This window comes from Musca autumnalis, unplaced genomic scaffold (genome assembly GCF_047663935.1).
Source record: "Musca autumnalis isolate F117 unplaced genomic scaffold, ASM4766393v1 scaffold_1, whole genome shotgun sequence".
NCBI lineage: Eukaryota > Metazoa > Arthropoda > Insecta > Diptera > Muscidae > Musca > Musca autumnalis.
The window spans coordinates 257,969,037-257,984,639 of NW_027411644.1; the positions used below are offsets into that span (position 1 = coordinate 257,969,037).

At 40.9% G+C, this 15,603-nt stretch overlaps 1 protein-coding gene across 1 annotated transcript in view; it reads left to right on the plus strand.

The window, feature by feature from the left end:
• Positions 1-14,912, plus strand: part of LOC141389435 (uncharacterized) — a 321,714-nt gene extending 306,802 nt beyond the window's left edge. The window contains exons 5-9 of the mRNA XM_073960892.1: positions 1,804-2,592; positions 2,683-2,828; positions 2,896-3,033; positions 10,080-10,885; positions 14,370-14,912. Of these exons, the coding sequence (XP_073816993.1) occupies positions 1,804-2,592; positions 2,683-2,828; positions 2,896-3,033; positions 10,080-10,885; positions 14,370-14,775 (2,285 nt within the window). The 3' untranslated portion in view covers positions 14,776-14,912. The remainder of the gene's footprint in view (positions 1-1,803; positions 2,593-2,682; positions 2,829-2,895; positions 3,034-10,079; positions 10,886-14,369) is intronic.
• Positions 14,913-15,603: the final 691 nt, after the last annotated feature.

Consider the following 15,603-nt stretch of genomic DNA (forward strand, 5'->3'; position numbering starts at 1 on the left):
ATTTAAAAAATCCACGATTATTGCTCAGATATTCGTTGAAAAAAATATTTAAAAAATCCACGATTATTGCTTAGATATTCGTTGAAAAAAATTATTTAAAAAATCCACGATTATTGCTTAGATATTCGTTGAAAAAAATTATTAAAAAAATCCACGATTATTGCTTAGATATTCGTTGAAAAAAATTATTTAAAAAATCCACGATTATTGCTTAGATATTCGTTGAAAAAAATTATTTAAAAAATCCACGATTATTGCTTTGATATTCGTTGAAAAAAATTATTTAACAAATCCGCGATTATTGCTCAGATATTCGATGAAAAAAATTATTTAAAAAATCCACGATTATTACTCAGATGTCTGAAGAAAAATCGAAAAAAATCTTTAAAGAATCCACGATTATTGCTAAGATGTCCGGAAAAAATATTTAAAAGCCACGATTATTCCTCATATTCGAATAAAAATATTTTTTAAAAATCCAAGTTTTTTGGCGGGATGGTCCAGCAAAAATTTTGTTTTAAATCCACGTCTGTTTGTCAGGTGGCCCATGATTTTTATTTTCTAATGCACGTTTATTGCTCAGCTTGTGGAGGAATAAATATTCTTCAAAAATCCGCATTTATGGATATGATTGGTCAAAACCAATGTTCTCCTAAAACTGTGATGCCCTGTTTTGTGTACGAAGATGGACGGTTGGCTGGCTCCTGATTCATGTGTATGCTTATAAAATGTTATGATACTCGTAACCAAAGTAAACTTTTGTTTCTGTTGCTTAAATATTTGATGATGTTCATCACAACCAATTAATATTGGCATAATATAATAATGACCATTCATCCAACCATGTACACAAAGACAGGATGATGTATTTCATTTTGGTTAAAGACTTTGGCTTTAACTTTTTTTATTAGGCATTTAGAGTTTCCTTTTTTTTTTTTGCTCTCGATCCAATCTGCCTTAACGCCCATCTTTCTATTTTGTTATGGTTTATTGACAGGATGGATGTAAATGTTTATATTGCAGGGAGGGAGGGGCTTGGGAAAAAAACGTTAAGTTGAAATTCTTTACGACTATTTTCTTTTCGCCAATTTATACACCTCTATTGAGGTTAATGGGTAATCTTCTCATACATACATATTCTTGAAGGTCGTATGTTGTTTTGATATTTTTGTTGTTCTTTTTCTTTGATGATGATGATGAATGTTTGTGTGGTTGCTATTTTGCGAAATTACCCAGCCATACAAAACGTGATTTGGGTTAGAATCTTTAAGTATTCGCTTTACGATTCTGTCAATCTGGGGTGGATTGTTTGGAAGTTTATGTCGAAATGGTTATTGGCCATTCCTAGTTTACGTATGTAGGTAGATATTTATAAATATGTATGTAAATTAATGAATTCCACACAAGACAAGAAGAGGAATTTGAAATGGCTTTTGTCCACATCTAGATCTTTTAAAGGCTTTTCACCATATAAATCATGATTAATTATAGAAATTTGTGTTCGAACAGAATCACTGAGACTTAATATTGATTAATGATTTTGTTGAAATGGAACATTGTTACCGTTACGATAATCTAATAATAGAGAACATTCAAAGAAACATAAAATTGTTTTGTCCATCTTTATGGCATGGTTCTGATTAGTGCATTATTTTGGATTGCAATGAAATTTGAATTAATTTCTTTTATCTGCTGTAATCCATGGATTTATGGGCAACCGAAATTAGCTTTACTCCCTCAAAATATCATCCGTTATTAAACTGACTTGTTCTCTCTGCCTCTCTACCTTCCATTTCATTTTAGGCGAAATTCGTTCATCAATAGCACCACGTAAACCAGAACGTACGGCCAGTATGCGTGAACGTGAGGCACAATTAGAATTGGCACGTAAACGTCATAATGGAATTAATCAACAACCCAATGGCAGTAACAATAACAAGGAAAACGCTGATACTCTCTCAATTTGCTCGTCAAATGGTGAAAATGTATCGGCGGAACAACAACAACATTCCACAAATCCCAATGGTTCTACTAACAATAATACAACAACAACGACAGCTATTACTACAAAACATGCCATTAAAAATTTACAGAGTCCACAGTTGGGTGGTAATGCAGCCGCCGCCACCGCCTCACGTCATGAAGTTAAACCAGCATCCAGTGCTGGTGGCAGTCGTACCAGTACCTTTGAACGCAAGAAAAACGAAGCCAAGCCAACAATGTCCAATAAATTGGAAATATTTGAAACTAATGCCAGCAACAACAACAACGCAAGCAATACATCTGATACTTGTTCCATCAAAAGTGACAGCCGCACCAATAGCTTGAAGGACACAGTACGTAAAATCAACAGCACCATTGATAATTATCTAAAAGATAAGAGGGACTTTGAGAATATGTATGAAATGGTCAAGACACCATCATCGCCACCACCACCACCAGCCAGATCGGCTGATTTACAGAATTCACAACGCCTTATGCAGCAAGCGCGTAGAAGAGAAAACCAATTACAATTGGATACAATATCTGTGGCCAGTTATACACGCAGTGAATATGGACCGGTGAGGAATTATGGACTCAACAACAGTTTGGGTGAGTAGTTGAGATTGTTGTCTGCATAGATCCTTAGATTTAATGATGTTTACTTTCGTCCATTTTTTTCTTTTCCTTTGTTTTCTTTAGCAAACATTCCCCGCATGATATCAGCTTCTTATTGTGGCAGTGAAATGGGGGATTTGGATATTTATTCACCCTATAGTTATTATGGCAGTGAAGCTGGAGGAGATATTTCAGCCGATATTAATGATAGTGTTTGGGGTATACCATCGGTAAGTGGATATTTTCGATGCTTTAATAGTGTTTATGAATTTAATGTGCATCTTTTTATGTTTACAGGGCATGAAGACCAGAGTTAAAGCCACAAATCGTTTACGCATGCGTAAAGGTCGCAGTGTTGTCCACAAAACTATCGAGGATAATTATTCAGCTGTGGTGGGGGCCAATCATGAGGCATTAGCACAAGTCTTGGAACAGGTATGTTAATTGTTTCAATATAACAAACGATAGTATGACCCTCAGGGTTTAAATCGGGCATCATAGACTAAACATTATGCGAGGGCTGAACGATAACTATCTGGCTTAACAAAGCATCTTGGTCAGTAAGCTCGTCTCTAACGAGAAATTAATTAAAAATTAATAAAAAATGGCCTTCGCCTAATAGGCAAAATTTTTAAATAAAATAAAAATGCAGCTTGAGCCAGGCTGGGTTCGAACCTACGTCCTTGAAAAACACATGGAAAAAAGTGTTGTCACGGCGTGTTAGTGTTCAGAACCAAACTCATAACTTTCAAAGGCTACGCTAAGCGTTTGTCATGAAAGCCATACAAAGATTTGAACAAAAAATTCAACTTTGTAAAAAACAAATTGCATTTGAAACAGGAAAAAAGTTAGATGATAGCGAAGCCGCCCCACAATCGATGTGTCTGAGGAGCCTTCCTAAACCAAAGGCGAAACATGTCTTGTCACACAGAGGTGGTTGTGTGGGTTCGTATCGTCGGCTTTCCTTTTTCAAAAAGCATCTTGGTCAGTAAGCTCGTCTCTAACGAGAAATTAATTAAAAATTAATAAACAATGACCTTCGCCTAATAGGCAAAATTTTCAAATAAAAATAAAAACGCGATTATTTACCATCAAAAACGGTTTTATTGTTTTCTTAAGTAGTCTCCAGCATGATTTATACACTTTTTCGTGAGCTCAAACCTATTGGCGAAGCACTTTTTCCACTCCGATTGAGACATCTCCAAAACATGGTTTTTGAACGCTTTTACAGCACCTTCAGGCAACAAAAATCGTTGAGCACGCTTTTTTTCTTGATGTGCTGGAATCAAATGAAGTCATTGGATCTCCAGTCAGGGTTGTACGACGGATGACCCATCAATTCCACGTTTTGTCTGGTCAAACAGGCGCTGCTTTGAATCGATGTGTGAGAGCCCACTTTGTCATGATGCAGAATGATTTGTCTTCTCTTGTTCGTTTTTCGACTTTCTCAGGAGACTTCAGGCAAACAAATTATAGTATACCACTCAGAATTAACCGTCCTATATTTCTCAAGCCGTATAGTCGCCACATGGTAAGTTTTTCTGAAGAAACAAACAACCTTTTGCTTCGAAGTGCTTCTTACATGAACAACTTTCGTTTAATTTGGCTCCCTTTCCAAGACTCAAACGGCCGATTCCTGCTTTGTTTCAGGCTCCTAAGCATAGATCCTAGATTCGTTGTCTGCGACGATCTTATAAACGTCGTTTGAAGCAACGCGATCGATTTTATGCACAATTTCTATGAACCAATCACAGGAGCCTTTTTGAGCGATTGTCCAATTTTGTTGGATCTAACGAGAGAAATCCATTTTTTGCGGCCAGGTGGTGAAGGAAATGTTCAAGGATGCCACTATCTCACGGTATTTAACCTAACGATCGCGCATTATCCGTTCATGCACGGCATATTTTTTTTTTTCTGGCACAACGACCGATTTTTGGCGACCCTCACAACCTTCGTTTTTTGGCGAGTGCCGACCACGGTTGAATTCATTAAACCAGTTTTTCATAGTAAAATAGGATGGTTCTTTATGGACATACAAAGATTTAATTTGATCGATGCACTCTTGCGGTGATTATCCACGTCGAAAGTTGTGAAAAATTCTTGGACGAAAATTTTCACAAGTAAATTCCATTTATTTTTGCAATGTGATTTTTTCAAGTCACTGTAAAGAACACATAACATGGTCGTACAACAAACTCCCTGTGTAAAAATAGGCTAAAAACTGTCAAACTTTCAAAAAAAATCAAATGGCGCCTGGCAATACGCGGTGTTGCCTAGGCCAGGTAGTTTTCGTGCATCCTTCGAACTTGTATTGCCTATAACATACTTGTGGTTGTGTTCGTCTGCAGTTCATGAGCTCTGGAAACTATGTGCGATGCCTATTGCTAATCTAAAGCTTTCAACCCTTCAAGAACTTCTGGCTAAAAAACGCTGCATTTGCCGCTATGTTTGCATAAACGTCTTATGTTTAGCTCTTCATAGTACACACCAACCCCGTTCCTTCTTCCGTCTTTAACCCAACGTTGAAAATGGCTAGGCTATTCGGTATTGGTCTCTCCTGCACCCACTCACTCCTATCAGGTATGATTACATCTGCTGAGTAAAAGTCCAAAGTTTGGGAAATGATTCAAATTGGTGATCGGGAGCTGGATTGGACAAGTTCAAATTATTTCTTAGGATGCCACCAAATGGGACAGACCACTGACTGTCCTACACAACATATGCGGCTGGGAATTTTAATAGTTCTGTACAAAAGGTCAAAAAGGTTCCTTGGTCAGCACTTCAATTGCTGCAGTCAGGGACTTGAGGACATTTTTCCTACATCGGATCTTATCGCAAATACAGTGGCTTGTACGGACGATCTTAACTGGCTGCTTATCCGGGATGTTGTTGTTGTAACAGTGTTTATTATTATGTTTGTATGTTCATTCTTCTGTTCAATCTGGTTCTGGGTCTATCTCCAGATCCAGGAAAGTGGCTGCTTCGATGGCATGTAACCACAGATCCACTGGAGTTAGATGAGTAGGTTTGGCTGGGCAGTTGAAAAGGTGTTTTGTGTCGTGCGGGCCCATGCCACATACTGGGCAGATGTCTTGTACGACGCGGTCGATTTCCGCCCAATAAGAATTTAGGCGACTGCAATAACCTGAGCATAGTTGAGCCAAAACTACTCTAGTTTGTCGTGGCAGCTGACGCTCCTCAGCTGCAATAGATGGGGATGTATTTCGAGGACTTTATTCACACTATAATTGCTTAAGGCCTTGGCAACTGCATCCGTGTGAATACTATTTAAAACTGCTTGATATGCCTGTTTATCTATGGGTTCTCTCCTATATTGTTGGACCTCTCCCTCTAGAGCATGAATATCCTTCCTGATATACCTGAATGTGTCGGGCCTAGCGAGCAGATGGTGATTGGGATGGCTGTCTCGGTAACACCCAAGCAAGTACTGCAACGAAAGCCTTTCATTGTGTTGCTTTACTGGAAGAATCTTTGCCCCCTTATGTAGATAGTCCACTAAAGGCTTGAGGAGGCACCCTGTTGCTGTTCTCAGGGCGGCATTCTGGCAGGTTTGAATCTTTTTCCAATTCGTATCACATAATCCCGGGGACCAAACTGGCGCCGCATAGCTTACCACAGACCGACCTAACGCGTTATATATGGTCAACAAGGTTTCTTTATCTGCACCCCAAGTGCTGCCAGCTAGGGACTTGAGGACCTTGTTCCTACTTTTCAGTTTGTCGCAGATAGCTGTGGCGTGCGCGCACGACTTGAAAGTAGTGTCGAATGTGACCCCTAAAATGTTGGGGCAGTTTGTGGTCGGAATTCTGCTACCGTCGACTACGACATTCAATTCTCTTCCATGTGGTGAACAGAGTGGCTGTTGATTTTGTGGCGGAAATCTGCATATTCCTCGAATGGAAAAATGTGGTAAGATCGGTTAAATAGTTGTTCAGTCTCTCACAGATGTCATCAGGATAGGTACCTGACGACGCCAGGATCGTGCAATCATCCGTATACGTTACGATCTCGATGCCGTCTGGAGGGGGCGGAATACAGGAGAGGTAGAGGTTAAACAGTTCCGCAGATATCACCCCACCTTGGGGAACTTCCTGTTTCACTCTACGGGGTTTGGACTTCTTGTTCCTGAATTCCACGTACGACTGGCGTCCACACATATAATTTACTATCCAACGTTTCAAGCTTGGCCGGAGGGTTGTCAGCTCAATGTCCTCAAACAGCGTGGAGTGCCTGACTGTATCAAAGGCTTTTGATAAGTCAAGCGCCACCATCACCGTTCTATCGCAAGACCGTCTCTGGTTGAGTCCTTGACAAATGTGTGTGGTAATGGCGTGCAGCGCAGTTGTTGTGCTGTGCTGCTTACGGAATTCATGCTGATGATCGGCAACTTGATAGCTGTTTCTGATACTGGGGAGGACAAAGGCAACAAGGGTCTTTGCTGCGGGCGACAAAAGCGAAATCGACCTGTACGATTCACTTTTGCTGGCATCCTTGCCGGGCTTCCGTAGTGGGACCATCCTGCCCATTTTCCAGACTTTGGGAACAATGATGGTGGATAGCGACAAGTTGAGAACTTTAGTGAGATACTCCACTCCCGGCTCATCCAGCTGCTTCAGCATTACCATGGAGATTCCATCAGGGCCCAACGCTTTGGATGATTTAGCGTTCCCGATGGCATTGGCAACATCATCCATTGTAAACTGTGGTGGTTCCTCCTCGGCAGGAAGGGATCTGATGCGACGTAATACGCTGCTCTTCGCCCTGTCACTCTCGGTGTGCTCGACAAACTGTCGATTGAAATAACTTGCGCACCTCTTCGGGTCAGTCAACGTAACGTCGACAAACGTGACTGAGATCCTATCTTCCCTTCTTCCTGGTTTCGAGAGTGACTTAACCGTTGCCCACAATTCACCTATACCGGCTCCAATGTTGCAACTCTTCAGATGATTTAACCACTTGTTCCGCTTATGCTCGCCGACCAGCCTGTTAACTTCCAGTGTCAGCTCCCTGACTCTGGGGTCATTGGGGTTGGTTCGACGAAGCTCATCACGCTCATTTGCTAATCCTTTCGCCTCTGCTGGGAAGTTTGGTCTTACTTCGGGTATTCGATCAGCAGGGATATGGCGAGCGGCTGCAGCAGTGATGATGTCTCGGAACGTTCTTTCCGCTACCCGAACATCAGGAAGATTGGGCACTTCTCTGAAGCGGTGATTGGTGAAATCTCTGAAACCCGGCCAATCAGCTTTCTTATGACTGACGAATGTGCGGCGTTCAGAGGTAATGAAATCGGGTGGTCTGCTAATGGAGACAATTATGGGGATATGGTCTGATCCAAGGGAAATACCGGGTTGGCAGGTAACGCCATTTGTCAGACCAGGTGACAGGATGGTTATGTCTGGCGAGCTGTGACACTCTCCTCTAATTCTAACTCTTCCTCATTGACCGTGCAAAACGTAGAGCTGTCAATCTGCTCAGCCAGCGCTGTACCTCTCTGGTCGTTTCCGAGGGCCGAATGCCACATATCATGATGCACATTAAAGTCCCCCAGGACCAGACGATTACGATCTTCCAAAAGCGGGCTAATGTTAGGCACGTAATCTGAGATACAGCTATTTCTCGGCGGGATGTATACGTTCAGCAACTCTATCTCCCCAGCAAACCAAATGTCTGATGTCCGACAAGTCTGAACAATTTCGAAAGCAAAGTCGTCCAGATTTCGTTCCGATTTCTAAACGATTTTTCGGATAGGAACTATTTCAGATTTAGTACCGATTTCGTTCCGATTTCGGAAAGAATGTCGGAAAGAAATTTCCTATCCGAATTTCCCAAGGATTTTCTTCAGATTTCGTTACGAAATCGGACCGAAATCGATCCGATGTCGCTAAGACATTTCGTTCCGAAATTATGTCAACCACTTCATACAACTTTCGTTAAGATATCGTTACAATTTCGGATCAGTAGTGGGATTCTCTAACGCATTTTTTGGTTACCGACAAAAATCGGTAAAATTAAAACGAAAAATTATGAATGAAAAGTTGAAGTAAAAGTTGACAACACTGTTGCTATCGGTAGAACTTTGCGACTACTTTTTATTGGTCGTTAACTTACGGAATAATATCGTTAATTACCGAAATTATAAGGATTTTAATTTTACCGATTTTTGTCGGTAACCAAAAAATGCGTTAGAGAATCCCACTACTGATATCGGACGTATCGTCCGAATTTTATTCCGATTTCATTACGATGTCGGTACGATTGGTTTGCTGGGTCGGCAGTTCCACACACCTGACTGCTACCCTCATACATTCTCAAGCGAGATATGTAGGTCTGCGTTGGACAGACTGGTGCAATATGAATGCTAATCCCCCACCTCTACTTCTCGTGCGATCCTTCCTTAGCACGTTGTAACCATCGCAACATTGTAAGCTACAGTTGGTGTTGAGCCTGGTTTCTTGCACAGCAGCGACCTTGATATTCCTCCGACTCATGAAATCTACTATTTCCTCGATCTTACCTCGCAGTCCATTGCAATAAAATTGAATTTTCCGGGATTGGGACAACAACGGCTGGTGTTAAAGGCTGCATGTGCGGTTGTTGTCGAGGGGACTGCGGGGGAGTCTCATAATCAGACGACGAGGGAGTTTCATAATCCGTTGACGACTCACTGGGGACTGTATTCACACAGCATGCAGCAACATAGTCCCTGTCGTAGTCCCTCACGTGGACAAGTCCAGAGCAACCCGTTAGATGCACCCACTCCTGACATCTTTTGCATCTCACCGAAGGCTGGATGTGGGTGAAGATGCGGATGTGACAAACCGAGCACAAATATATTGGTCCTGGGGTTTCCTCCGTCCCGGCACGGACCAAAAGAATTCGAAGCAGGCATTCCCAACACAGAAAAACGAAACAAATACAAATATATGTATCCGGGATTGGTCTGCCCTAAACCCACTCACTCCTATCGGATATGATTACATCTGCTGAGTCAAAGTCCAGAGTTCGGGAAATGATTCAAATCGATGATCAGCAGCTAGCTTCGACAGGCCACTGTCCTATACAACATATGTGGAGACTCTAAATGAATAATATTCTGGAATGTCTTCTATATAAAGAAAATCTCTAAAAGGAAAAACTCTGCTGTCCCTCAATCCTGTACTAGTAGATATGTTCACAATTTTTCATTTCCTGCTGGAAAAAGGTGTTATTTACATCTTCGTAAGGACCCTATTATTACAATTTACAAAGAGCTTGGTCTTTGCCTTCTCTTTTGTCAGGTTTCCACTTTCCATAGCGTTATGCTGTCTAAAATCGACCAAATGTTCCAAAATACTATTAATTAAAAAAAAAACTTTAATGCTATGTGAATATAATCTTATAAACGTTCCTCTTCCATTACTGACACCTCTTCGATAAGAATTCAAATAACAAAAGCATTGCTTCCTTTCTTTTTATTGCAGCTCCAACAAACACCCATCATACCACCAGCCCTACGACCACTTGCCAATGCCATAAATTTGCGCTTCGAAGATTTCACCATATTGGAAGGTGCCCAGGCATTTGTCGTTGGCAAAAAAGCATTCCATGCCGCCCTCTGGACAACAGCTCCAGTAACATTGGCCCTGTCAGCCGACTGCAATCAATTAGCCGGTGTGGGTGGTGAATTGAGTCAACTGTCAGGCGGTGTATCGGGTGCTCTAAATCCAATTACAGAATTTTGTGATGTTGTACCCAGTTATCATTTGCCATTAATGCCCACAACAGAGATGACATTGTTGCAGGCCACAATCTCTGTGCTGCCACGTCTACAATTGGATACGTTGCAATCAATAGGAGCCATTCTAAAGGGTAAATCTCATGTTTTGGATAAGAGTAATTTCAATTTCCGTGGTTCAATACCCAATTTGACAATATTGAAAGATGTCGGTGTTGGTATTACAAACAGCAGCAGCAACAACATCATGAGAAATGGCATGTCAGTTCAGAATCTAACAACACTTAATGAAGAAATTGCTGGTGGTGCAGATATGAGTTTGAAATTACCCGAACAACAAGAACAAAATGTTGCCAGTAATAATGGTATGTTGCCAGCTTTCGATGATGTTATGACCCGTGAGGTTGCTTTCATCATGCTACAACTTATAAATGGTATGAAAAATTTGCAAGTCAAAGCTGTCGAAGAGATGCCTTTGAGTCTATCAAATGTGGTGCTATCCAAGGAATATGATAATAAAGATGCCCAAGCACGTTTATGTGTACTGCAGGGGTAAGTATTTGAACAGGATTCGTTGGTTAAGATAAACGAAAGATATTAGAGCGGGGTTGTTATTTTTGGAATAACCACCTGAAATGTACACAAAATCCCTATAGAGTCGTCTATGTACAGAATACCATTAAAGGATGTTCTATGTATAAAATACCTCTATAGGGTTTGCTATGTGTAGTGGGTCTCTAAAGGGTATTTTGTGTGATCTTTAAACGGTCTTCTAAAGGATCTTCTATGTATAAAATACCTATATAGTGTCTTCTAGCTGCAGAAAACTTATGGGCCAAATATGTACATACGGTCCGTTGTGTGATGCGTTGAAAACAACAACCACATGAAAAATGTGTAAGTGATGCCAAGTTTGTTCTTGAAGTTTTCATATGGTTGTTGTAACGCGACGTTTATCGGCACCCCCTAAAGTGTTTAGTTTGAGTACAATCGGAATATGTTAACACGTGACACTGGGTCCTCAAAATTTCCATAGTAACTTGCATGGAGTCAAAAGAGAATTTCACGAAATCGCTCTACAGCCCACAGTTATTGCCCAATCGAAAAAAATACCTGTTCATTTCTGTGGCTAAACAAGTAATCCTACCAAAAATGGTCTCCATTAGCAGACCACCCGACTTCATCACCTCTGAACGCCGCACGTTCGTCAATCATAAAAAAGCTAATTGGCCGAGTTTCAGAGAGTTCACCAATAACCGCTTCAGAGAATTGCCCAATACTTCTGATGTTCGGATAGCGGAAAGGACGTTCAGACATCATCACTGCTGCAGCCGCTCGCCATATCCCTGCTGGTCGAATACGCGAAGTAAGACCAAATTTCCCAGCAGAGGCGACGGGATTAGCAAATGAGCGTGATGAGCTTCGTCGTATCTACCCCAATGACCCCAGAGTCAGGGAGCATAAGCGGAACAAATGGTTAAATCATCTGAAGAGCTGCAACATTGGAGCCGGTATAGGTGAATTGTGGGCAACGGTTAAGTCACTCTCGAAGCCTGGAAGAAGGGAAGATAGGACCTCAGTCACGTTTGGCGACATTACGTTGACTTACCCGAAGAGGTGCGCAAGTAATTTCAATCGACAGTTTGTCGAGCATCCCGAGAGTGACAGGGCGAAGAGAAGAGTATTACGTCGCATTAGATCTCTTCCTGCCGAGGATGAACCACCACAATTTACAATGGATGATGTTGCTAATGCCATCAGGAACGCTAAATCATCCAAAGCGTTGGGCCCTGATGGAATCTCCATGGTAATGTTGAAGCAGCTGGATGAGCCGGGAGTCGAGTATCTCACCAAAGTCTTCAACATGTCGCTAGCCACCCTCGTTGTTCCCGAAGTGTGGAAAATGGGCAGGGTGGTCCCACTACGGAAGCCAGGCAAGGATGCCAGCAAAAGTGAATCGTACAGACCGATTTCGCTTTTGTCGCCCGTAGCAAAGACACTTGAGGCCTTGCTCCTCCCCAGTATCAGAAATAGCTATCAAGTTGCCGATCATCAGCATGGATTCCGTAATCAGCACAGCACAACAACTGCGCTGCACGCCATTACCACATATGTATATCTGTAAAGGACTCAACCAGAGACGCCCGTGCGATAGAACAGTGATGGTGGCGCTTGATTTATCAAAAGCCTTTGATACAGTCAGGCACTCCCCGCTGTTTGAGGACATTGAGCAGACAACCCTCCGGCCAAGCTTGAAACGTTGGATAGTCAACTATATGTGTGGACGCCAGTCGTACGTGGTATTCAGGAATAAGAAGTCCAAACCCCGTAGAGTGAAACAGGGAGTTCCCCAAGGTGGGGTGATATCTCCGGAACTGTTTAACCTCTACCTCTCCTGTATTCCACCCCCTCCAGACGGCATTGAGAACGTGACGTATGCGGATGATTGCACGATCCTGGCGCCGGGTACCTATCCTGATGATATCTGTGAGAGACTGAACAACTATTTAACCGATCTTACCATCTTTTTCCATTCGCGGAATATGCAGATTTCCGACACAAAATCTACAGCCACTCTGTTCACCACATGGACAGCGCAGTTTGGACGTGAGTTGAATGTCGTGGTCGACGGTAGCAGAATTCCGACCACAAACTGCCCTAAAATTTTAGGGGTCACATTCGACACTACATTCACGTCGTGCGCACACGCCACAGCTATCTGCGACAAGTTGAAAAGTAGGAACAAGGTCCTCAAGTGCCTGGCCGGCAGCACTTGGAGTGCAGATAAAGAAACCTTGTTGGCCACGTATAACGCGATAGGTCGGTCTGTGGTAAGCTATGCGGCTCCAGTCTGGTCCCCGAGATTGTGTGATACGAACTGGAAAAGGATTCAAACTTGCCAGAATGCCGCCCTGAGAACAGCGACAGGGTGCCTCCTCAAATCTTCAGTGGACCATCTACATGAGGCAAAAATTCTTCCTGTAAAGCAACACAATGAGATGCTTTCGTTGCAGTACCTGCTTGGATGTTATCGTGTGAGCCATCCCAATCACCATCTTGTGGGTAGATCAGGAAGGATATCCATGCTCTAGAGGGAGAGGTCCAACGATACAGGAGAGAACCCCTAGATCAACAAGCATATCAGGCAGGATTGAATAACATTCACTCGGACGCAGTTGCCAAGGCCTTAAGCAATTATAGTGTGAATAAAGTACTCGGAGTACATCCTCCATCTATCGCAGCTGAGGAGCGTCAGCTGCCACGACAAACCAGAGTTGTTTTGGCTCAACTACGCTCGGGATATTGCAGTCGCCTAAATTCGTATTGGTCGGAAATCGATCGCGCCGTGCAAGACATATGCCCAGTATGCGGCATGGACCCGCACGACACACAACACCTTTTTAACTGCCCCGCCAAACCTACCCATCTAACTCCAGTGGATCTGTGGCTACATCCCATCGAAGCAGCTATTTTTCTGGAACTGGAGATAGACCCAGAGCCAGATTGAACAGAGGAACGAACATATAAACATAATAAAAACACTGTTACAACAACAACAACCAAAAATTTTGAAAATCGGGTCAAATTTTAATATTGGCTATATATTCGGTCCATGGAAACTTTGAGGCCCCAGTGGCACGTGTTAATCCGATTGCGCTCAAACTTCGGCAATCTTAAAATCTAACAAAACTAAACACTCTAGGGCAGGGTCGAGTTTCTTTGCTTAGATCGTATAGTGAGGGCGCCCACTGAGTTGTTTTTGCATTTGCTTCTCTCTCTCACGTACAGTGTTAATTAATGAAAACAAACAAAAACATAATGTGGTTGTTGCTTTTTTCACTCATACGTTCATACATGTCTTCGCTTTGGTTGTATTTCTGTGGTCGTCGCTGCTCTAGGGGTTGGGGCATAACAAAATCTAACATCGATTTTTTTACATCCACCCTAATGTCCCACTCTCTATTGGGGATCTTTGAATATTCTCCTAACTATAGAACCTTTTAATTTCTAATTTATTTATTCTTTTTTTTTCCAGCACCCAACAAGATGAAGATGAACCCATGGGTACTTTGTGCAAGTGTGCCCATGTTGCCCTTACCGAAATGTTACCCACCACAAAAATGACTCCCATTGTGGCGGACATATTAAAACAAGATCGTTCTGAATCTCTGTCCAAATCAAAATCTGTACTCGAATATATTTTATGGGGTCCTTCAGATGTTGTACTAACTGGATCAACAAAGGAACGTGAAACGGCCCTACAACGTTGGTTGGATTTGGAAAGGGCCACGGTGTTGCATGGCCTAGTGCGTACCCGGGTTGAATTGACAGTTTACGATGAATGTCATTTAATGTTTTTGGTGCGTTCAACAGCGAAAATGATGAATGATGCAGCGAAAATTATTGCCAACTACCAGGAACAACAGCAGCAACAACAATAATACAAAAAACAAATCAAAGGATTTTAAATCCAAAATTAGTTTTTAATTTAGGAAATATTTATAAATACAAAATATAATATTATTACTATTTAAACGATTGTAACGAATAAATTGCTTTCGAAGGAAAAATAAAAAAATATTGTCACCTTTCAACTTAGCTTGCCCTTAAAGTGCGTAAGCGTGTGCCAAATTTACATCTTTATATAACGAAAACTCTTGCTCTCTCCACAATTTAAATTTGCAATGCATTAATAAATTAATATTTGTTATAATTATATATTTTCGTTTCGTTTTACTATTATTACATTATTTTTGTTAAATTGTAAATTTCAAAGAAAAACATTGTGAATTTTTTTTAAAAATATATATTTTTTTTAATTTTTGTTGCAGAGACATTATACTCAATTATTGTTCTTCTTTATTTTCAATTGATGGAAAAAAAAAACTTCTGCAAAAATTTATTATAATTATTTTTAATACTTGTGTACATTTTTATATGAATATTATTTATGTTAATTTCTATTAATATCATTATTTCTTTTTGCTCATTTAATATTATTACTATTAATAATTCATAATAATTATTTTATTAATTGGTGTTTGCGAACAAATTTATGAAATATTATAACGAATCGAATTATTATAACGTATAAAAACATGCCTACAAACATACATACTTATATATATTATATATTATTTTGTAATAAACAAATATTTATATTATTATATATTTAATTAAAACAAAAAAACAATTGTTGCGGTTTTATTTTGGAGTTATAGGTGGAAAAGAATCACTAAAATATATTTTCAGATGGATTTTAAAATGCA